This window comes from Eucyclogobius newberryi, unplaced genomic scaffold (genome assembly GCF_026437365.1).
Source record: "Eucyclogobius newberryi isolate DKJ021-1_F unplaced genomic scaffold, fEucNew1.0.hap1 SCAF_22, whole genome shotgun sequence".
Lineage (NCBI taxonomy): Eukaryota > Metazoa > Chordata > Actinopteri > Gobiiformes > Gobiidae > Eucyclogobius > Eucyclogobius newberryi.
In genome coordinates this window covers 11,475,423-11,499,456 of record NW_027315857.1, presented here as the reverse complement: position 1 = coordinate 11,499,456, position 24,034 = coordinate 11,475,423, and the positions used below count along the sequence as shown (strand labels likewise).

The 24,034-nt window shown below is 42.0% G+C and overlaps 4 protein-coding genes across 12 annotated transcripts in view; all 4 read right to left on the bottom strand.

Moving 5' to 3' along the window:
- Nucleotides 1–6,739, bottom strand: part of ehbp1l1a (EH domain binding protein 1-like 1a) — a 30,895-nt gene extending 24,156 nt beyond the window's left edge. For 4 of the 9 annotated variants that reach the window (XM_072459074.1, XM_072459072.1, XM_072459077.1 and 1 more), the window contains exons 1-2: nt 6,450–6,737; nt 626–683 (exon numbers count right to left, since the gene is read on the bottom strand). In XM_072459074.1, the coding sequence (XP_072315175.1) occupies nt 626–683; nt 6,450–6,553 (162 nt within the window). In that variant the 5' untranslated portion in view covers nt 6,554–6,737. Of the gene's footprint in view, nt 1–625; nt 684–6,449 lie in introns of all 9 variants that reach the window. The other 5 variants (XM_072459073.1, XM_072459078.1, XM_072459079.1 and 2 more) reach the window with 4 other exon arrangements.
- Nucleotides 6,740–14,456: 7,717 nt separating this feature from the next.
- kcnk7 (potassium channel, subfamily K, member 7) lies at nt 14,457–17,116 on the bottom strand. The gene is made up of 3 exons (XM_072458978.1): nt 16,647–17,116; nt 15,362–15,760; nt 14,457–14,790 (listed from the first exon to the last, which is right to left on the bottom strand). The coding sequence occupies exons 1-3, from the start codon at nt 16,978–16,980 to the stop codon at nt 14,531–14,533; spliced, it is 993 nt and encodes a 330-aa protein (XP_072315079.1). The 5' UTR covers nt 16,981–17,116; the 3' UTR covers nt 14,457–14,530.
- Nucleotides 17,117–17,614: 498 nt separating this feature from the next.
- taf6l (TAF6-like RNA polymerase II, p300/CBP-associated factor (PCAF)-associated factor) lies at nt 17,615–21,785 on the bottom strand. The gene is made up of 11 exons (XM_072458975.1): nt 21,502–21,785; nt 21,176–21,262; nt 20,962–21,109; nt 20,845–20,895; nt 20,677–20,771; nt 20,525–20,599; nt 19,956–20,176; nt 19,746–19,878; nt 19,540–19,668; nt 18,844–19,340; nt 17,615–18,004 (listed from the first exon to the last, which is right to left on the bottom strand). The coding sequence occupies exons 1-11, from the start codon at nt 21,646–21,648 to the stop codon at nt 17,671–17,673; spliced, it is 1,917 nt and encodes a 638-aa protein (XP_072315076.1). The 5' UTR covers nt 21,649–21,785; the 3' UTR covers nt 17,615–17,670.
- A 488-nt stretch (nt 21,786–22,273) lies between these two features.
- On the bottom strand, nt 22,274–23,690 carry cth1 (cysteine three histidine 1). Its single transcript, XM_072459430.1, has 2 exons — nt 23,682–23,690; nt 22,274–23,414 (listed from the first exon to the last, which is right to left on the bottom strand). Exons 1-2 carry the CDS (start codon nt 23,688–23,690, stop codon nt 22,470–22,472), a joined length of 954 nt encoding a protein of 317 aa, XP_072315531.1. The 3' UTR covers nt 22,274–22,469.
- Nucleotides 23,691–24,034: the final 344 nt, after the last annotated feature.

Genomic DNA, 24,034 nt, shown 5'->3' with positions numbered 1-24,034 from the left:
CAGGCGGAATGCGCACTCCCCCGTGTGGACTGATACAACACACACGTGCGTTTGTTTATTAGCGCAACGGAGCGCATCACATGTCTCGTCTCCCGTAGATTTCTGTCCACTTCTGCGTCAGCTCGAACTGTCTTTCTCCGTCTTCATTTTGCCCCGTACACTGAGGGAACTATATTATGATAGATCAATGCGCTTAGGCACACGGAAAGGTGGGGACGAGCCTGACGCGGCTGCAGGTGAGCGGTAGGTGCGTTTTATGATTGATACGTGGCAGGACTAATGATTTATCCACGCCACGAGGAAATATGATAAAAAAATTTGCTGAAAAAAATCGTCCTTACCACCTTTAAATATTTCTATTATTATTATATTATTTTGTATTTATTTAGTATTTTTTGTCCTGCTCTGTGGTCCTGTTTCTTGCATTTATTTATATATATTTCAGAATAAATAAATTACAAGAAATGTAAGATAGTGAAGTGAACCAAACACACATCTTTCATTTGTAAAGCTCATTCGTTCGTGGAGGTACGAGACTTGACGCAGCTTTTCACTCCAGAAAACATAATCTGATCAAACCAAAATTCCTTCCTACTTTGAAGACTCAACAGAATCTCCACATTACCTTTGTGCTGTGTCGTCTGTTCCTCCTGATCCACACCACCCTCAGCTTGTCTGGCTGCCTGCAATCACAACACAACGCCACATTTCAACTTCTGACCTCAAAAAAACAACCACAGAATGTCGTTGCAGCGAAGAAAAACTGGACAAAACGTAAATGCTGTGACACATAACGGGACGAACAAACGTTATTGAGCATTAAATTGTGTCTCTGCGTGATTAGTGTTTGGCGCCCGGGGACGGAGAGAACACAAATAGATGCTGATGAACTTTACATAAATCCATTCTCCACCTGCTGCAAATTTATCCCATGCTCCACTGACCTACAAATGCGAGCGGAGTACAGTCAGCACACTGCTATGTTACAGAATAGGAGCCGTGCCAAAGTATATGATATCAGTGGAGCTCAAGCCGTACTATATCACACTTTATAAGTCGTAGAAAGTGACTGTCGCAGCAAAATACAGAGAAGTAGTGTCAGGAGGAACACACAATGGTAAAAAGGTCACAATGTCAAATTTGTGTTGTTATTATTATTGAGAAGGAATCAACACAATTTTAAGATTATTTGCAATTATTGACATTTAACTATATAATCCTGCATTGTAATATTATAATAATCATAATACTAAAATGTCAAGCTCAATTCCAATGTTAAGGAAAAGGCAATAGAATGTAATTTTGGATTATTAGTTCTGATAAAGATTTTAAAACTATTCAGGGAAGGTCAAACTACTGAATGTCCTGTACTTATACAAATTAATTTCTAGTGTTAATAATAGTTTTAGTATCGATTAGTTTCTGAGTATTGTCTGTTTTTTTTGTACAACTTTCTGAATGGAACAGTAATCTGACATTAAATGCACTTTATATAGGTTGGTTTATTTGCAGTCCTGATTAGATCAATAATTTGTTCTTTCTTCATTCTGATGACTATCTTTCAACCTTCTGATGATTATACTGCGACCTTTAAGATAAGATAAGATAAGATAATCCTTTATTGTCCCACATGTCCCACATGGGGAAATTTCATTGATGCAACGCAGGTAGATATAGGTAGGTGTATATATATATATATATATATATATATATATATATATATATATATATATACTGCATATACTGTATATAACTTTATAATCACAATCATCAACTGAACGCTTAATTGATGATTGTACTGGGCTTAACTGGATAACGGTGCGATATTACTGTGTATAAACTCACTACAATGTTGAAAATGTTCTGCGTATTGCTTGGAGAAGCCAGTTAAGCTCGTCTGCATGTCAAACACTCCTTTATCAACACGCATTCTACAAATACATGTTAAGATGATGTCATATCCAGGTTTGTGAGCAGCAGGTGAATTCACTTTCACTTCAAAAATGTTAATACTCATTTCTAATTGCACGTTTCCTAATTCAACTCATTACAAAATTAAAAAATGTTTGAATAATCAGGCAAAAACAACACAAGCCTGACATTGATCCAACCCTAAAATAGTTTTTTTTGCTGCACTTCTATATTTCAACAGAACAAATGATGCAATGTTGTAAGATTTTATTTGTGTCTCGATATGGGTCACGTCCCCCCCTGTACAAGAGGTTTTGAATCTTCAGATATTGTGATGAAAATCAAACTGTAATCTGAGGATTTTTGGTCGAATCGCCACATGGTGATTGATCGGCGAATGCTCCGGTCAACTCTAAGCTTGAACACGGACGCGTTTCCCCAATTGGTCAACCAGTTTCAGTTGAACTCTCAGAAGAAGCAGACGCATGAATTGATTTTTCTTGGCCCATGTTCAAGTATAACTGTGCAACGACATGATCCACAAAGGCCTTATTCACAGTGTAAATGTGTCCTCGTAAGAGCCAGAGAACAGAGCGTAACAGGCATGAGGCATGTTGATACTGGTGACTGTGGATAATGCATTCACACTCACACAAACAGAGCGAGCGCGGCCTCAGAGCACCAGGACGGCGATTGGAAACACATGCTGCAGCTCCCTGACTAATCATAATGGAATTAAAGGCACTCCTGCACTCGGACTGTCCCGCAGCCAAGTGTCCTGCTGGGGACAGGGACAGGTCTATTAGGACAAACGTCAATAATCAATGATGTTTTTATTACTGGCCTAATATGCATGTTTATCCAAGACGTACACAGTTGAGTATTTCTAACAAACAAGCAATTAAAATGGAGTCAGTTTGAAGAACCAAGAAACAAATGCTGTATAATAAGGAACACTGGGGATTTCGACATGCAAATGATTCTGTGGAAACGATAGAAATACTCAGTGCTTATTCATTCAATAAACACAACATTTACAAGCGTCACCAATGACTTCTATAATATATATGTCTTGATTTTTTATGTGGTCCTGGCAGTTTCAGGTTGATAGAGTTGTGTTAAAACAGAGAGAGGCACTGGCTGTTTCCTGTCTTAATCAAGTTTCCATAATCACATAATCGGACAGAAGTAATTAAATGCAATTGCTTTGCTTACTTCCGTTACATTACTTCAGTCATTTTTAATGGGTTAATGAGTTCAAACCTCAGAGAAAGAAATGTAACACATTTTTTGTGTTAAATGGCAATTAATAATAATAATAAATATAGCCGCAAGCGGCAATGATCGGCCCTCGCCACGCCGCCGCCACGCCGCCGCCACACCGCCGCCACGCCGCAAGAGGAGGGGGCGCTAACGCGCCCCAATTGTCCTTTTATTACGCCTACTGCTGAATCTGTGACGCTGTCACATCTTCTCCCCTTTGTTTTACCATCAAAAAGCAATTTTATTTTGAATTCTTGGCAAAATGTGCGGCTTTGCCGCACAGACACCGTGACTCTTTGAATGAAAATGTGGATAACTTTTGATGGTCTTGAAGATGAGTCTCACCAAATTTCAGGTTAATAGGGCTGACGCCCTGGGAGGAGTTTGTGAAAGTCTAAAGTGTAAACATGTTCTGGCGATTTCCCCATTGGAATAACATGAAAGGTTTCGGTCATCGTTACGGCAACGCCATAACAATTATGACATGAGTCATTGACTTTTTTGATGGGGATGCTAAAATTGAGTTGTGTGTCAAATTTCATATAATTTCGCAAAACTAAACATTTAACCTCCATATAAAATCTGTAGGGGGCGCTGTGGCGCCAAATGAATTTATTTCACTTCAAGTAGGTTTAGGGCAAAGAGTTTAACAACTGATTCTAATTTGACGCAATTCGGACTTTATCTGCACAAACGGCAGAAATTTTAAATATGGGAGATTTCTGAAATTCTAGCTACAGTTTGCGGCTTCGCCGCACAGAGACCGTGAGAGGTATCAATGTAATTTGGATAACTTTTGATGTCCCACTCCTCAGTAGCATTTTCACCAAATTTCAGCTTTTTAGGGCCAACGCCCTGGGAGGAGTTCGTAAAAGTACGACGTTTGGAAAAACTCCGAAGTCATGTTTAGCCATTTTTGAAGCAATATGGCCGACATTTGGTTGGGCGGACGGCGTTGCCGTAATAATATTTTTTACTTCTCTTGTCACCATCTACCTCTGCGCCAAATTTCATGATTCTACGATCAGATTTTTTTTGGGTCATTTCCCATCTCTCAATGCATTTTTGGTACATTTGGGGGCGCTGACGCGCCAATTTTTTAATTTTAGAAAAGGGAAATAGCCAGAATGTAGAGAGGCACGATTTTTAGAGGCGTGCAAATTTTTGTGACTTTTCGTCAATGTTCACTGGGTGAAAAATAGGGGGGTTGGTCCCGAGAAGAAGAAGAAGAAGAAGAAAGAAAGAAAGAATAATATTCCGATGCGAAAACAATGTTTCCCATTTTTCAAATATCATAAACTATACATTTTCGGAAAGCGCTCGCGCTTTCCTACCTCATGGTGTGGGTCCCTGGTCACTGACGGGTACTTTCGATAATTTTGAGTGGGCTCCGCCCACTTTGTGTTTTTGGCCCTCTATACAGTAATAATGTTCAATTTTTGCCTTACATGCTTATATGCACGGAACATGCAAGAGATGGGGAACGTATTCGTGAGCTACTTAGCGCAAATGAGTGCTTTATATGGGGATGACGCCAATGTAAAGTGCTCGTTTAGTGCGAACTTTTGCACGGGCTTCGCCCGTTTACAACGGTAATGTTCCATTTTCCTACAACTAATTAGTATGCACGGGGCGTGCATGAGTGGAGGAGTGCGTTAGTGAGTGTTTGGAAGTGGGCGAGCGCTTCGCGCTCGATTTTGTGCGCACTACGTGCGCACTTTCGCAGCCGTGCTTCGCACGGCCTTACGAGATTAATAGGCCTCTCGCCAGCTTGTGGCGCTCGGGCCTAATTAATTGCATGGTAATTGCATAGATTGTTGTATGTTTTACTTAAAATAAAATAATTAGTAAAATACATAGAACTTTATCCCATCCATCCATTTTCTACCGCTTGTTCCCTTTCGGGGTCGCTGGTGACTGGAGCCTATCCCAGTGACTTCGGGCCTTAGGCGGGGTACACCCTGGACAGTGGCCAACTCGTCGCAGGGCCATAACATTTTAAACTGAAATTACTTAAAAATAATTATCGTTTATTGTGATTATTTTTCCACACCCTAATCGTTTATTATATATTTTTGGCAAAAAATCTGATATTTTTGCCCAATTCAGATTTTGTCAAATGCGACCCAGGCCACTTCATATGTTGTACTGAATCTGATTCAAATGTGATCTTTTGCAAAGTGACTGCAGTCTGAACAGATCACATTTATCTGACTTCTGCTCTACAATAAGTGCCACAAAGCTAGAAAGAGCAAAAATGTGAAATGGTTTTGTAAAGTGTGAAAAAGATGAAATATATTTTTTTGCAAACAGGCAACAAAATAGGTTGAATAAATGGCTCATAATGCGACAACAAGCTCCACTCTTGGTTCTGCCCTGTTTCTTTCCCACATGGGACACTTCAGGGCTGTTGCCTTCACACATGAAAATGGATTCGAGTCACATTTTATTCTCAATGTGAAGCGGCTCTCAGAAAGAAAGAAAAATCTGATTCGAATTTCAAGACCTGCAGCGTGAACACCTATGACACCTTTTGCTCGTTCAAAAGATATTCTGTTTTGCTTTGAAGTGTCATCTGCTTTGGCAACGGTGCTGGATTTTTTTTTTGTTATCATTCTGAAACCTATAAATATGAACAACAATAGTGATTACATTGTTGTCATACATCACCCAGCCTTACTTAATTGTGTTCCTCTCACAGTCTGCACGAGGAACACTTGGATTGCAGACCTTTGCTAGCATGACTGTGCAGTGCCAGGTCCTGCACAATCCGTAACACTATAGGCTCTAAATAAAAAGACGGAAGTGGAGGGGCGTGTCCCAGTGCCAGACACGCAGATCATATCTACATGTAACAAGTTCTGACATTTGCATTGCCCATCTATTTTACACATTGATAATAACACGTTTTAAAGTTAAAGAAAGCAGATGCAATAATTAGAAATACGTGTTGTTATTGTTGCTTTTTAAATTAATTGCAGGACACTTCCAAATTAATAAGAGCACACGCTTTAACCTCGCCCTCTGCTTCATCTGATCATGTAATAAATTAGGTATAACACTAAAAAAAAAAACGTAAACAATATTTTGACACGTATTTGAAGTGAAATAATTCGTATTTGCTTAATAGTTGTTGTAGCCTAAGCACAGATATTATCAGTATCATGAGACATGCACTTGCCTGTGCCACTTCTCTTCCTGAAAGACTTTAGAAATGTTAACCTGAAATGTACAGGGCGTTCATTGTTAATTAATTGGCTATTACAATGACTTACCATTCATTTGTGCATTCTACGATGAGCTCTTGGAAAGACGCCGCGAATTGAAACTTGGACGCCCTCTTCCCGACGCGCTGCAGTCGCTTCCACACCGAAGTCATGGTTAGTCCGAGTGTCCGGCGTTTTTTCTGGGCAAAACGAGATGAACGCGACGAAGCCCGGTGCCGTGAGTCCACATGAGCGAGGAGGCCGGGCTGATGTCCACCTGCTGCCGAGGTAAAGCCCCTCTGACCCGGGTCCGCCCGCCTCAGTCCGTCACACAGCCTCCAAAACAAACACACGCCTCGCAGGCTCGGGGAGCGCGTCAAGCTGAACGTGACGCGCGCGACGGAAATGGACCACGCTTTTCAAAATAAAACTGGAAAGGCTATTAACGTTGTATTCCGCTGTTGTATATAATACAAACAAACCGAAAACATAATATTTTGATTGCGACATATCTATATATATTTGGTATGGAACTAAAATACTGAAAGAGGAAATACTTATTGAAGTTAAACTGCATGACAGGCTATGGAATTACCTCTACATCTGTAATATCTGCTGCTCAAGTCTACAGAGTAAATCATACATCATCAAATCTCAAATGTGCGAGGAAACCAGGCAGATAAATATCATCTTGTCATACACTTTAATAGCTTACCATTAGACTATATTCAGCTCTAATTGTCATTATTTTTTCTGAAGTCTTAATGTAACAGTAAGAATTTAGTGTTTTGACCAGTTGTGTAGGCCCACTAGAAGACAAACAGACCAGAATCATTTATGAAGTCGGCATAGCAAATGCGTATCATAGGACAAAGAGCTGATAAATGAAGGATAAACAAGAGCAATAGTCTCCTCTAACAGGACCGGGACTTTTCCAGTTAAGCTCTGGGTCTATTTATAACTACTGTCTGACACACACAGAACAGCTGGGGATGTAACAGCTTGTAAATAAGAACACAAGACGGACACGCTTTAAACAAGACATCACATTACAGCCAACAAAAAATGTAACCTCCTCCATGTGATTGTATTGAATGAGAAAATAAAAGCTCACATAGATTGTACTGTAGAATCGTTTTCATTTATCGCATAGTCAACATTTTGTTTTGAAGGGGCTGCAGGAAGTTGTCAGTGATATCTTGACTATCAACAAAGAGGATATTGTTAAAACATACAATGGACATTTCTAAAGCTATAGAGCAGACATAATAACTTATTGTGTTTGGCCCATAATCTGGATCATACAGAGACAACAAAGTTGGGCCAAGTATTGAACCTTGTGGTGCCTCGTGTTACATAAGAGTGTGAGAAGAAATATACATTATTGTGTTTGTGTGATTAAGACATAAAGTAGCAGGATGGATCAGATGCTAAAAAACTTGTGAGTGGGGGTCAAACATCAGGCTTCTGTTTATTCACGGTCCATGTCTATTATCTATGGCTTTACAGGGTCGTTTAAACATGTGATTTTAATTTAATTTGTAAGTTTTACAGTTTGAACCCAAAAGTGTATGCAATCTGTTGATGAGGAGCTCCACAAGGACAATATTGAGAATGTCAGACCTCAACAATGTCCTTGATTTCTTCACCAATTACACACAAACAGCCGATAAATCATAGTTCTGTTTTCATTTTACATGATTTTTAAAACAGCTTAAAAACAGGTACTGGTTTGGGGCATGGCTGCAGACAAACCTCTTCGGTACTTTCACTTCACCTTTTGAGCAAATATAAAAAACTTGTAAGTCTGCCAAAACCAGGCCTCTTCCTCACACTGAAGCCTTGGTACATACTGTCCATGTCCCAATCTGTTGCTAAGTGATGTGTCCGGCTTCACGGCCATCCTCTGTCTCCCATCAGTGCGCTCAGTGTGTCCACTGGACGCAGCTGCATTTGGGAAGGTCAAAAATAACACACAAGAGAAACACGGGGAGACTGGGCACCAGGGAATACAAGTTTTTCTAATTTGGTGTTTTGCCAAAACTCCTCAGGGGATTGTTTTTCTATGAACTATTTTGAATTTTTTGACTTCCTGTTTCCAGCTGGTTTAACATCTTAATTTGGGCATAAATGAATGTGACATTTAAGAGGGGCTTTCCATTTGCTCTACTGATACAGCAGTGACAATGCAGTCTCACAAAGTACTTTAAAATTGGCTAGATGTTATGCAGTAATAAGTCAGCTTTTTCCCTTACAATGAACTTCCTCTGCCACCCGTTGATGAGTGAGTATCCTGTTTTTAAAACTAGGGGCCCTCTCTTGTCACTCCACTGTGCCTAAATTTAAGGCAAATCCGCCAAGACCACTGTCAGCATGTATTAGAACAGAGCGAGGAAAAGGGAAACTTAAAACATTTGGTGGTAGCAGCTGTAATGAAGAGAATGGTAATAACAAAGACACAGGTTCTATTGCTGTTTGAATATTAAATATAAATAATTAGACAGCCATAAATATATTAAATTCTGGTCTAAATGCTATCTTACTGCTTTTATTTTACCCTTTCTTACAAACACCTTCTTAGTTTAGAACATTGTTTCACAATCGAGACCAGTGATCATCAATTCATAACACAAAATAATAAGAAATTGCTAGACTTTGCTCTCTAACAGTCCCGTTTTGGCACGCACATTGCACTTCACACGTGCACCACAGGATCAATCATAGATCTAAAACATGTTTCAAGTATTGTAAAATGCTTATCATAAACGTTAATATAGAGCTATATAGACCGTTCGAAATGGGTATCACTTGCATTTAAAAGATACAAAAACCTGTACGTATCTTGTATCTGGGAACTCAGGTTTTCATCCCACACAGAGTAGGATAAAAACCTGAGTTCCCAGACTGTTGAGAGTTGACATGTTTTGTTTTTCCAAAAACCAGATGATAAAACTGAATCTTTCTACAATGGAACACTCCTGGACAGATGAGGGATTACACAGACGAGTAAAAACAGGCAATTCCATGACGATTGACCCAGTGACCCATTTATTCAATCTTGGCAGCGCTGGTTATGAAATCTAATGTAATTCAATACTACGTTGGCTGGGTGAAAACAAAGCTCTCAGATCAAAAACTGAGTACAATTAATATTTCAGTCAGTATGAACAAACAGCAGAGACATTTGAAGAAGGAGCACGCTGCAGTAATACGATCTTGTTCCTTAGGACCGGGGCAAATATAGAAGGGCACCTGTTGGCGACTGTCACATGCACACTGGGTCACCGATGCAACAACATGCCCTCTAGTAAGGTCACTATTTACTGAGGTTACAAAGCACTAAACTATTATGTTACCACACGTTCTGATTGGGGTAAATCCATCTACTATTTATTTATTTAGCTCATCTATTCTAATGTTGTGACCTATATTAAAGGTGTACTATGTAGCTTTTCAGGTGGAGCGTCCGTCACCTGCTCGTCTCCATGAAGGTGTTATTGCTTTGCCTAGAACTGTTCCACAGAATAGCATTACTCTGATCTTTCTCCATGGAGACAAGCAGTATGAGGTCAGATCTGTGAAGAGGCACACAGTAAGTTTTTATTTTATTTTATTATTTAAGCTATAAAAGTACCTGTAATTGACACTTAAATTGAATGTAACACTGCGGAATATTCCAGGCAAATCAAGAAAATCTCTATGCAGACAAGGGCACCCACCAAGTGTCTATTATGTGGTAGTAATTATGTTTAAAATGATAAATCAAATCAAATCAAATCAAATCAAATCAATTTATTTTTGTAAGGCCCAAAATCACAACAACAGTTGCCTCTGAGGGCCACAGGGAGAAATGAATCAACAATGTCTGTGGTGGCGATGGAGTCAGACAATGTCTGTGGTGGCGATGAAGTCAGACAATGTCTGTGGTGGCGAGGGACGATGTCCCAGGGTCCTCTGTCCTTAGACTCTCCTTCTCGGCCAGGAAAAACTACAAAAAAAACCTCTTTGGGAAAAAAGCGTAGAAACCTGGAGGAGTTCCAGTGAAGGAGAGATCCGACTCTCACAGACGGACAGACGGACAGACGGACACGAGGGAGACTGGAGCTGGACCCACTCTTCAGGCAGAAGAGGGACCGACTGAGTCGAGCTGGACCCACTCTTCAGGCAGATGAGGGACCGACTGAGGCGAACTGGAGCCACTCTTCAGGCAGATGAGGGACCGTCCACACAGGGCAGGGACCACTTCACCAGGGGAGGGGCATCTGGGTCCACAGGTCCTCAGGAGTGAGAGAAAGAAAAGAAGGCGGTGAACAGTTTGCAAGTGGAATCAAAAAATAAATATTGTTTGATAGCATAAGTAGTCAGAAGAAGAAGAGGATAGTGCTCAAGCTGTCATACTTCCCCCAGCATAGTTACTCCTAGGGCAGCGTAGCTGAAGCTGTGGGTTTATCTTTCTGTTCCTAACTACTCTGACCATAAGCGATTTCGAAGAGGAACGTTTTAAGCCTGGACTTAAATGAAGAGACTGTGTCAGCATATTTAACATGGGTCGGGAGCTGATTCCATAACACAGGAGCTTGGTAGCTAAACGCTCTACCTCCTACAGTACTTTTAGAGACTCTTGGCACCACCAGAAGGCCAGCATTCTGAGAGCGAAGAGCTCTGTTTGGATGATATGGTTCTATAGCATCTTTGAGGTAGGATGGGGCCATGTCATTTATGGCTTTGTAGGTCAAGAGTAGAATTTTGAATTTGATTCTGGACTCGACGGGGAGCCAGTGAAGAGACTTCAGCACTGGCGTAATGTGCTCTCTTCTTTTTGTTCCTGTTAGTAATCTTGCTGCTGCATTTTGAACAAGTTGAAAGCTTTTTATGGAGCTTTTAGGACACGCTGCAAGCAGGGAGTTACAGTAGTCTAATCTAGTCGTTACAAATGCATGGATAAGTTTTTCGGCATCACTTTTAGGCTGGATTCTTCTGATTTTGGCGATGTTGCGCAAATGGAAATAGGCTGTTTTACAAGCTTGATTTATATGAGCTTTAAATGAGAGCTCCTGGTCAAATAAGACTCCAAGGTTTCTTACAGTAGAACTGGAGGCTACACTGACATTGTCCAGTGTGACTATCTGCTCAGATAGAGCGTCTCGTAGATGCTTAGGGCCAAGCACAATGACCTCGGTTTTTTCAGGGTTAAGAAGCAGGTAGTTTAGTGTCATCCAGGTTTTTATCTCCTTCACACAAGTACTAAGTCTGTCTACTTGATCGCTCTGATCAGGTTTCATTGATAAATACAGCTGAGTGTCGTCTGCATAGCAGTGGAAGTTAATGTCATGCTTTCTGATAATGTTGCCTAATGGCAGCATATAAAGAGTAAACAGAATTGGACCGAGTACCGAACCCTGTGGCACACCGTAAATTACTTTAGAGCTTGGTGAGGAGCTCTGGTTTACATTAACAAATTGGAACCTATCAGATAGATAGGATTTAAACCAGCTGAGGGCTGTTCCTCCAACACCTACATCACATTCTAACCTCTGCAGTAGAATGTTGTGGTCAATGGTGTCAAACGCTGCGCTGAGGTCCAACAGAACCAGGATTGAGACCAGTCCATCGTCAGCGGCTAATAACAAATCATTTGTGACTTTAACTAGTGCAGTTTCAGTGCTGTGGTGGGCTCTGAACCCTGACTGGAAAACTTAAAATAAGTTATTGTCCTGCAGGTGGCGACAAAGCTGTTTTACTACAACTTTTTCAAGGATTTTAGAGACGAAGGGAAGATTTGAAATAGGTCTGTAGTTTACCAATAGGTCGGGATCTAGATTAGGCTTTTTCAGAAGAGGTTTAATGACTGCATGTTTGAAGGACTGTGGAACATAGCCACTTTCGAGTGAAGTATTTATTATATTAAGAATAGGGTCTATAATTAGGGGAAGAATGTCTTTGAGGAGTCTGCTTGGAATGGGGTCTAGGACACAAGTTGAGCTTTTAGAGGACATAATGGCTGAAGTTATCTCTGCTTGATCAACAGCTGTGAACCTTTCTAGGTTTACAGGTGGATTTATATGGGACGTTAGATTTACAGCTTGGGCTAGTTCAGGGCTAATAGCGGGGGTAATTTCATCTAATTTATCTCTGATTGTTTTTATTTTATTATTAAAAAATAGGAGGAAATCATCAGAGCTGAGTGTAGCTGGGATTGAGGGCTCTACTGCACTGTGACAGTTTGTTAGCCTAGCTACAGTGCTGAAAAGGAATTTAGTGTTAAGAGAACAGGAAGAAAGGAATCTTAAAAAAGAACACAAAATAATTACTGAAAAGCAACTGAACCTGCGTTTATTTGGGAAATGGCTGCTATTATAAGTTAGAGGTTTAAAGGAGACGTATACTTTTTTACAAGTCTGAATTAAACAACAACATAAGTACATTCTTTTTCTTTTTAACATTTTGTTTTGTTGTAAACTGCTAAATTGATCTGAAACAACTTTGTAATTAAAAGGTCAATTGACTTCCTGTTAAGATATGCAGAACTGATTGTTAAAAAATGGCTATACAACATTCCTGACCCTTACGTGTATGAGTGAAAACACTTTTAATAAATGCAAGATAGTATGGGAAAGTGGGTTATAGGGGATATGGGATAGGTGTAAACTGGAATTTCAGTTGCAGGACAGTACAAGATTAACTCAAACATGCAGGAATCAATCAACTTTGAGTAGACTAACGGGGAAAACAGTTGGAACAATGTCAAAAGCTCAAGTTGCAGGATATGTCTGATTTTTACCTTATCTATTAGTTGCTTAATAGATTCTACAAACATGAGGTGTAGCTACAATGAGGCGTGTTCATGTCAATATTTGTGTGGCACGGGTTCCAGTCATGAGATTACAATGACAGAGCGCTGCAGAGGCGGCTCTGACTCAGCTGGAGCCAACAGAGCCCTCACAGAGCTTTTGTATTCAAATGAGCGCCGACATGACTCTGCCCACTTACAGTAAACCAAGTGGTCGAGGCAACTGCCGTCTAAAGGTGAACGAGTAAGTGGTTAGAACAACACAAACAACTGCTAAAGCCTTCCTTTTGTGTACCATAAAACTGGAATAAAATATATGAAACATCATATCATGTCTGTTTTTAAACCATTATATTACTTACCTAAGATTTTGTGGTGTATGTATGTCATAGCCACATAAATAAATATTTTTGTTATTTTTTGCATTATCTAGGTCAGGGGTTCCCAAACAACTCCCAAAATAACTGTGCATCCGATCCAGGACCCCCCCACAGCTAAATTAAATTATCGCCAGTGTTGATTTCAAGTTCCAAAATATTTAAGGTTTGATAGTTTTTGATTGACTTACTTGGAATTTGACACAATTTCACTAAAATATACAGTTTTCAATTTAAAAATGTATTAAAATTCAGTGTCATGCATGTATTTATGAAATCAACGTATTCCAAGTCATCTCGCGACGCCGAGCTCAGGCCTCGCGACCCCCGCTTTGGGAACCACTGATCTAGATAACGAAATGTTAACAATGCATCAGAATGTGCTAAAATGTGCCTGTAAATGTCTTAGTTGGGGTTCAGAACGTAGTTGTCAAGTGAGGACAAGGCGGGGACTTACAGGACCGTATGACCTCACCGTGAGCTCAGCGTTTGCCCTTGTGTGTTTGCTCAGAGCTGGCACTGTTGGGCACAATGAGGATGACACTCACCAGGCCTGTGCACAGTCAACAGCTTGTACTCTCGTGGCAGCGTATGTAGGGCAACTATTGGTCCTCACTATCAAATTTGGTCATTTTTAGTTGGTTGTGTTGGTGTATGATGACAAAAAAAAACACCCTGACAAATTACTCTCATCACAACAGGGATTTCATTAGCTATCAATCACTGAAAATACATTATTGCCCTTTTGGGTTTATCAATTAGTTTAGTCTTTCTATTTGGATAATTAACCAAAAAATTAAATGTAAAAATGTGTTTATCACATCAGTAAAACCAAGAGAACATGTTTATTATTGAGGAAACAATTGCAGATATTACATTCTGAAAATAAATAAAGATACTTCTACATAAGAAAGTCAACATATTTATTTGGTGTTGCAAGTTCATACAAAAATAATATTAGCCGAGTATGAAAGGTTTGTGGCTCACTCTGGCTTTGCCTTACACACACTGGAAGAGATGGTGCAGATGGCTGTAGAGTACTGGAGCTCCTCCTCTGGACCATCCAGACCCTCCAGACCCTCTAGACTCTCTGGACCCTCCAGGCTCGGCACATGGAGACTGACCCTGTCCAACTCCGAGCACTGAGGCCCAGAGAGGAGCCGGAGCAGGGCCTGGAATTGGGGCACCTCAAAGACGGTTTTCTTTAGAGTAAAAATCACTATTAAACCAAGCAGAAGGTAACCTGTGGAGAAAAAAGGTCACATTTAATGTCTATGTATGAATAGAAGAAACAGCTTATTTTCCACTTTTGGTTTAGTTAGTCAGAAAAAGATTTGACCCGATGACACCAATTTGTTTATTTTAGCAACCTCCAACAAGATTTCCTACTTTTTTAGTTTGAACAAAGATGACTGATTTAAGATGTCTATCGCACTTTTTGGACACTCAAAAACGCTTTACATTGGATTATTCATTCACTTATAGTCTGCACACTTGCTGGTGTAAACTACAACTGTTGCCACCACTGCATATTCAAACACAGGTGAGGTGAAGTTTCTTGCCCGAGGACACAAGGACAGAATACACTGGCTGATGACCTCTCTAAGTAAATGTCCTCCAACACATTTACCAGGCAAATCTACCACTTTGGGTGCTTTCACTTGTATAAAACAAGCACATAAAAATGGGACTATTTGGTGCCTAAACCCAGAACTAAACCGGGACCAAAACAGGACTCACTAAAAATATCCCTCAATTTACATAATTAGAAATATTTCTGTGCGTAAATCAGTGTTGAACATGGTTCTCCTTACACGTAGTGAGCAGTTCCAGCGCCTCTCTTGCGTTCAGACTCCAGCTCCTCCCCAGAGCGCACCCGCCTTGTCCCACTGTGCTCAGGACGACAAAACAGAAGAAGAGAGCATCCAGGAAGCTCCATTTTGGTTCTACGGCGGAGATGAGGAGGGCGGGGAGGAGGAAGAGCAGGCTCAGCACCAGCACCGAGAGCAGGGAGGCGTGGAGGAGGGCGGCCCGGGACAGAGACAGGCCCCAGAATGTGTGGAGGTGTCGCACGGGGGCGTAGGTGAGCACAGGCAGGAGGAGGGTCTCTGAGAGGAGCCCCAAGAGGAACAGAGTCAGGGGGATGCCGATAATGCAGTAGACCAGACAGAAGAACTTTGACTCGTCTGACTGAGGGTAGTACACATCGGAACCTGAAGATGGACAACAGTAAGAATATGATTGTGGACGACATCAAATGGTAAGCTTTAATGCATTGTTGTTGTTTTTATTTCAGCCAGCATCGAGAAATTCCAGGTTTTACATTTTAAGTCAATATTTTTACGTTAATACATAACATTTAGGCCGGACTGTGAGCGAGCTTGCGTCTCTACATCAGTGTCGTGAGTTCGAATCCCGGCTCTGTCATTGTACTGCACGTCCTCCCTCCTCTCTCCTCCCCATTTCACACCGAGCTGTCCAGTCTAAAAGCCTACGAGACAAAAAAAAATCACTAAAAATAAAAAGCTGAAATATATGCAGATGACGATCCACCTCCAGAAAGTTACATGCAGTCACTTTAAATAACAGTTTTTTTTTTCTGTATTTAGTATTGAACACTTTCAGCGGGTGTATTTCTTGTAAATAGCCTAAAATGTGAAATTAAGTGAGCTTTTCTTATTCTACATGTTGTTCATTGTAAATTGTGTAATTGGGCTAAAACGGCTGAATATAAATGGGCGTATTGACTTCCTGATAAGCTCCGCCTCTTCAGTGACATTTCCCCAGCAGCAGATAATCATTTACACGCTTATTGTTTCAAAATATCTACTTTTGATCCCTTTTGAACCAGAGTCTGAGTATTTAAATGTTTTTATCCAAGTGCAGGCATGTGGGCGGAGCTAGGTGAAGCACTCCAGCCTCAGTTGCAGGACATCAGTCAATCAAAATACAACTTTGAGTAAATCACTAAAATGTAAAACGCATTTTCTAAGCATTTGTCATGAGGCAATATTTGTGTATGCGTTTGTTTCTCCCACCATGCGTCATGTCATTTAATTTCCCATTCAGAAAAACTATACCCTGTCCAAATACCCTTACCCATCGTGGTGAGGGTGACGATGACGAAGTACAGCGACGAGGTGAAGTCATAGTGCCTCTCGTCCTCCTCGGCCAGGAGCACAGCCACATTGGTGTGATGCGCGGACAGGGCTTTCCCCAGCAGATGTTGAAGTTTGGTCTCCTGGACACACGGATTGTCCTTCAGAAACGTCCTCCGCAGTTCTTCAACCTCCACCTGCAGCGCTTTCTCCACGGGCATCTCCAGCGCCCTGAACACCAGCGCCCCCAGCACCAAGAAGAGGATGTAGCAGACCACCAGGCAGGGGAAGGCCGCAGTCTGCCAGCCCACGGAGCAGCCACGCCGTCGGGTCATTGTTTTTGGATGGCTGGGTCCTGAAGGAAACCAGACACTCTGCCTGTGTCTTTAAATATTTAGAGTGGGTTAGTGATACAGGCCTAAATAAAGACAAAGAAATCGATTAAGTGTTTCCAAAGTACGGCTATGAGAATTAATTATCTTGACCGATCTGGAGTTCATACATATTTATATTTAGTCTTTTGGATGGCTTGGAGAACTCCGCTAGCTCAACAATAAAAATGACATTTGGAATTGTGTGGTATGGTAGAATTAAGAAAAAAAAAACAGTAAAAATAATTAACTAGTCATAAGAGGCTTTTTGGTCTAATTTATCATCAACGCCAACTGAAATGTTTTACTTAGGTGTCCAATCCTTTAAACTAATTTGTATTTGGCACTGAAAATAGTTGAGTGAAAGGAGTTATATTTAGTCAAATGTCAATTTCATTATTAGTTTGTGTAATCTTTCGCCACATTAGTAAATGCAAATCATCTTCCACACTTGTTGTAAAGCTAAAATAGAAATTCTAAATTAAGCCACTAGGAGTAGGATCAAACTCATGAATTTCACAAAAATAAAACAAATTGTACTGAATTGAAACTGTAGTTTCACAAAAAAGTATTTAATCTAACCACAAAAATTGTGAAAATGATACATATATACAATGACAATACAAAAATGTCAGGCTCTGCTGAAACAGTTCTCTACAGAGGAAGGTGAAGTGAATAGTGAGAATGTGCCCAGCGCCGCACAGGTTTGCCCACTCTGCCGATCACTGACAGTTTGTGAGCATAAGCTCGCGGTGGGATGGCAGAGAGGGGAGGGTTTGGGGCAAATGTAGTCTGGAAGGGTCGTCGGCCTTGGCAGTGCCGGCCCATCTGACGTCCACCAATCAGAAATGTTAAAGCCGGAGGTGTGTTCTGAGAGGAGGTGAAGCGGGCCTTGGGAAAGACGTCCCGGGACGGTCCAGCCGAGCGCTGACTGGAGCGGGACGAGGAGGACCTGGAGCGTTGCACAGAGGACGAGCGGGCCATGGATCTGAGGGAGAGACGAGCATGTGGTCAATACTCTACTCTAGCAGGACGCTACAGAAGATTCACATTTTACTAGAGCTGGGTTTCGATTCAAATTTCAAGAATCGATTCGATTCCAATTTTTACGTTTCAAAATTGATTTTTTTCCGATTTCTCAGATCCCATCCGATTTCAATCTGATTTCCGATTCGATCCGGGGGTTAATGTGATTAAAATGAATGTAATTGAACCGTTTCCTTCACTTCATGACTGTGTATAGATGCAACATATTAAAACTAGTATTATATCAATATTAAACAGCAAATCTTACAAGTATTGGTGGTAACTGATGGCTGGAAGACTGATGAAAAGGTTAAGGGTCAATCTACCTTCAAGAAAGATGGACATCATTGGTGACTACATCTGCAACAGGATTCCTACTGGGACACTAACCAGTGCATTATTATTGCTTGAAAATAATTAAGAATTCACCCAAAAGCGGTTGCTACCAAAAGCAATTTTATTTTAAAACTGCTCACACATTGCCAGTACTGAAACTTGAAGTATAAAATGTAAACGTTGAGCATTTAATTTAAAAAATAAAAATCGAAACGATTAAAAATCGGAAAATCGTTTTCTCAACCCAGCTCTACATTTTACACTCAAAGAAACAATCACATGTTTGTGTTCAGACCAAGTTCTCATGAGCAGAGATTTATCTTTCACAATTATCTTCAAAATTGCTCACCAAAAAAAAAACTTATGGAATTAAAAGTCAAATGACTTCAGAAGTCATGCAAGATGTAATCTACCAGCCCAATGAGACTGTTCAAAAAGCATCCCCACACAAAGCCCTTTCCTCACCTTCCTGCACCGGTGGCAGCCAGACTGGGAGGAGGGGGGTCAGTGCGTGGACTCCCGTCCTGCCTCGGACTGATGTTGAGATTAGCAGTAAGCTGTGGCATTTTCCGTGTGGTGTCTGTGTTTGAAGTCGGGCCTGGGACTTCCTTCTTTGCGTCAGTCGTCTGAGATGGGGCACAGGGAGGGTAGCTTCCAAACCCCGGGCCTGTACTGAAGCGTACAGCCAGACTGTCTCCAAAGAAGGAGTAAAGCTCAGAGTACATGTCGGGAAGCGGCACAGGGGTCCATTTCTCCCAAGGGCAGCCTGCTCCTCCGGCCTGCAGGTGGCTGGCGATGCCCAGAGCAGCATCAGACAATGGCTCTGGAGGGGGGCTGAGACCAGGGGAGCTCACCCTGTAGCCCATGCCTCCTGTCATAGAACCTGGCTGTCCACTGGAGCTTCCTTCTGCAGGCTGGGTCAGAGAAAGTGCCTTCATCTTCAGAAGGCGCTCTACTGCCACCTGGAGTACACAGCCAAATACTTTGAGAGACTGACCAGATAAAACATGACACACTTAAGTAGGTATTTTTAAAGTTATTCAGCGCCCAGGATTTCATGTCAAATAACAATCCTTATTTTAATTTGGAGATTATCCCAATGAATTAGTCTTCAATTTAGGGCAAATTAATTAATGCTAACAAGTAGAAGACTATACTGACCAAAATGGCTCCATAGACTTTATGCCCATCTGCTTTGACCTGGGCATTTGAAACTGAGTAGTCATCCAGAACAGCCTGGAGGTTGGCCCAGTATGCAGGGAGATGTGGGAAGAGCACTCTCTCCACAGCCTGCAATACGATCAAATCTGTAAGAAATGTAACACTTTACACGAAAAATGGAGATTTACATAAACCAAAAAACCTACTTTCCACCCAAGAGCATGAAGGCCCACCACAGCTCCGTAGTGTGAGCAAAGCGGGCGCACAGGGTCTGACAGGACTTTCTGAAGTGACAGCAGAATCTGATGATAGAGACCACTGACTAGATCTCCATGGGTCCTTCAAAAATCAAATACCGGTACTCACAATAAATACACACAGTATGCAAACAATCATAATTTATCTTCCCCACAAACCAGAAAATATGGCTGAGGAGCAGTGCAGCGTAGTCCCGGAGAGTCCAGTGGTCGTTCAGGGGGTTGATGGAGGCGGCCAGCGGCTCCAGGATGCAGTACATGACACTCGAGACCAGACTGCGCACGTACGAGCCCAGGTAAAGATATGGGTTCTGGACCAAACTCTTCACCATGTGCAGAAGCCTATTCAGCTGCTCCAAGTCATGACTTACTGACTTTACCTAAAAATGTGACGCATGCCAAAAAAACAAATGGGAAATGGATGAATATAAAAGATACATATATTTTACAACAAAGCCCAAACTGAAAATCTGTGCTATGGAAGTGTGAGGTCTCTAAACTTAATGAAAGAAAATATAGGTTGTTTTGGTAAATTATAAAAGGGACACTTTCCAGAAAAACAGATCTGACCTGTAACCAGCTCATCTCCATGAGAAAAGTTTAACGCTGTGCTGTGTCATTAGGCAAACCAATAAATCTCCATGTAGAAAAGCTGCATTGTGCATCTTTAAACTTCAGTCTAGTGGTTATAAACAATACATTTTAGAGGTGGTAAAAGTAATACACACCCCACTGATGACGTAAACAAAGTAAGGCAGAAGGGCAGCAATCTTAGAGTTTGACTGAAGGTCCAGAAGAGCCACCTGAGAATCACAAGCAGATCAGAGAAGTACATTCAATAAAGAAGCCATATGCTTTACCGTTATAAACGGAATTGTACCTTCATAAGATGGAGGTCTTCGCCCAGAATGGCCCTGGTGATCTGCTGATAATACTTCAACAGGTCATCAGACAGGGACTGCACTGCAGTGGGAACTGAAAAAAAAAAAAAAAAAAAAATACTAAAACTTGGAAGATACATCATTTTGTTCAAAGGGAAATGTTTTACCAGTTCCTTGAGGTTCCAAGTTTCCTTTTCCATCAAGATACGAGACGTTCACTACGAGAAGCGTAAAATAATGTACCCGAGTATATATTTCTTCTTTTTTTTTAATTTAACTCTTACCTCGCACCATAGTTTCTGCACAACCTTTGGGTATGTTAGTGGCTAAAGCCAGCTCCACCAGGTTAATCTCTTTGTCCTCTGTGAAAAAGAGTTCTTCTTTGAGTGACCGAAAAGGCATAGCATCCTGGGCACCATATCCACAAATGGCCTGGGAGCATAAGAGTAAACATGTAAAATGTGTCCTAAATCATGTAAATGGAGGCCAGGCATTTACCTCCACATTACTCCATCTCAGAGCTCGGTTAAAGTCTTCCACTGTCAGCTTCCTCCTCTTGGCATGTCTCATGAACTGGGAGCTGCTCTGTAACGTGCCAAAAATAGCAGAAAAAGTCATGTTAATCAACCTATGCACCCAGCTACTTCAATTACAATACCGCCCATGTAATATTATAAACCATAAACCCGAACAGGCAGAGGAGGTTTAAGTATGTAAATTGGGACTGAGGTAAAAGAGTGGAAAGTGTTCCAGAGCTAAAAGCGCGTGGTGTGGGAGACTTTGTATTTTTTTTCAGGTTTTGAGGCTCTAAAACTGTCCCTCACCTGCGTGGCTTCCCTAAGTCGATAACATACGTCCTCAGCCAGCAGAGCCGCCAAGTCGTCGCCGAGCTCCGCGCCAGCGCTCTCGGCCATGAGTTTGACAGAGTCCCGGGAAACCTCGGCAAAACGACGCTCCTCCCGGTCCGCCATCCTCGTGGAGACCGCTGCCACAACCTGAGAAACCGACGTTTAAGAGGACCAGAGACTCCTGGAGGTTTGCAGCCACTGGAGGCTAAACGAAAGCATTGAACCCGTTTGAGTTGCAAGATCTGGATTGTTAAATTATATGCCCGATGCAAACGTTTAAGACTTATTTGCAAAAGCTGGAGCCTAAGTGTCCCGAAAACTACAAAACTCTAGTCATTGTCATCGGAATGCGAGAGAAAGTTTAAGCCGTGTATCCATGGCGCACAATTATTACGTCACGGGCAAAGGCATTTCCGGTAACAAAAAAAAAAAAAAAAAAAACTGATCATTGGCAAGTGACCCCTTCCGTGGCATAAAGCTAGTCAAGGCAATTTAGTGTTCAGGGTGTTTTACATTTGTGTACATTAAGCCTTTTCCTGATAGCTTGTTTTGACCTTTGTGTTGCATGAGCACCAAGGCTAAGTCCTGTTTGTGATGTTCATTGACAATAAACCCATTCTGAAGCTTTTTGAAGTTCAATCAGCCTTATAACGCCAAATATAGAAAATAACGAGCATAGTGTTGTTTAGTTTATTCATAATGTTGAGACCAAGCATTATGCACTCAAAAGCATTGATTATGGACAATAGTTAAAATTTTACATAGACACTTACACCGATCCAAAACATTAGATTGATGGTCTATAACTGAACAGTTCAAGTCCAGCTTGACCTGCAGACAGAAGCACTCAACCTCAAGTTAAAAAAAATTCACAAGTCCTGAGGAATATTTAAAAATTCTAATATACAAAAGCCTGCGAGTGCCGCTGTGTGACGGGAGCCTTGTCAGAGTGCCCGGTTGTCCCAGATCTCCTGGGCCTTGGTGCTCTCCAGCTGCTGTAGATGCAGGGCCAGGGGAAGCAGCAGCTCACTCAGGTGCTGGCTGGAGAAGGTAAAGGCATTATTGGCCATTGCCTCTGGAGTGGGGGTTGTGAGTGGGGGAGTGGAGGGAGGTGAAGAGGAGGCTGAAGAGCCTGGAGAAGATGTGAACCAGGGAGAAGGCAGGCCGCTGCTGCTCCGGGATGACACAGAGCTGAAGGGGCCTGGAGTGGGCTCAGCACCAGAGATCTTGTTGGGGAGGCCGTGCTGGAAACGACAGCGAGTCCCGTACAGACAGAAGCCAAAGGAGCTGAAAGTGCGGCAGATTGCACCTCTGGGCTTCCAGTCCTTGGACAGAGGCGGCACTTGGGCAGGAGTCAGAGTTTGAGGGTCAGGGGCCTTTGCTGCAGTCTCATTTGAGTCAGTAAGACTTCCGCGCTCTCCACCCTCAATATGCATGAAGTTACAACGGGTGCCAAAGGGACAGACACCAAAGGACCTGAAAGTGCGGCAGGGGATGTTCCTTTTGCGGCGCACGCAGGGCCTCTGCTCCTCAGAGTTGTGCACAAACAGACAGCGGCTGCCGTAGTAGCAGTAACCGGTTGTGTGGTAGCTCCGGCACAGCTCAGTCTTGTATTTGGGGTGTCGGAAGGGCACATGGAGCTCGTGCAGGCCATGGGCAAACTGACAGCGCTCAGCATACTTGCAGAAACCAGAGGAAGAGTAGCTGGTGCACAGCTCTGTCTTGTAGCGGGTGGAGCAGACAAAAGGGATGAGCGGAGGAGAGGAAGACTCCACCAGGGGCAGCAGGGCTTTGGCCAGGGACAGGGCCTCACCCTCAGACTCCTCACTGGACAACAGGTTGTCCACCAGCTCCTTGTAAGCAGGCAGGATCAGGTCATCGCTGCTGGTCTAAAAATATAAAAGTGTAATGCTAGAAATATATAAAGGCCCAATTAAAGACACTGATTCAGTTGCTTCAAATTCCCCAAATGCACAATTCTTGATCAAATTCACACCTGTATTAAGTTTGTTTTTGTATATTTCTTTCACTCCAAGTTACATTTTAAAAAGGATTAGACTACTTCTGGACTTTGCCTCAAGTAGACGTTTGCATGCGATACTAACCGTTTTCTGCAACCACCAAGACTTAAAACGTGTTTTTCCTACAGCACTCACCTCGAACATGATTGCAGTAGAAGGTTTTTTTTTTCGCGTTGGAGCGCAGAGAGTAAAAGCAGTGCGCTGAGAAGGCCCACAGGAGCAGTTAGACCCGGCTTGTGATGACAGGCGCGCGCGGCAGGGCCCCAAACACCGCTGCTTTGTTATGGAGTCACGAGCTCAGGGTGAAGCGCGTGTGGGGCTTTTATACTGAGCCAGCTGCGTCTCGCGCCCACAGCTTCAAACTAACGAGCCTCAGGTGTGCGCCGACGGATCACGTGACAGGGAGGTGCGCGCGCATATGACAATCTGACCGAATAAATATAGATTAATACTTGCTGCTATGTTAATGTGGCCCTAATAATTCTCAC

Coding starts and splice junctions, on each gene's coding strand:
- kcnk7 (XM_072458978.1), bottom strand. CDS start 16,980: ATGACCCGACGGCGTGGCTGCTCCGTGGGCTGGCAGACTGCGGCCTTC. Junction 15,761..16,646: donor CGTCACCCTCACCACGATGG/GTAAGGGTATTT, acceptor GTCCATCTTCAG/GTTCCGATGTGTACTACCCT. Junction 14,791..15,361: donor GCTGGAACTGCTCACTACGT/GTAAGGAGAACC, acceptor TTTTCTCCACAG/GTTACCTTCTGCTTGGTTTA.
- taf6l (XM_072458975.1), bottom strand. CDS start 21,648: ATGGCGGACCGGGAGGAGCGTCGTTTTGCCGAGGTTTCCCGGGACTCT. Junction 20,896..20,961: donor TGCAGAAACTATGGTGCGAG/GTAAGAGTTAAA, acceptor CGCTTCTCGTAG/TGAACGTCTCGTATCTTGAT. Junction 18,005..18,843: donor GCTGCCACCGGTGCAGGAAG/GTGAGGAAAGGG, acceptor TCTCTCCCTCAG/ATCCATGGCCCGCTCGTCCT.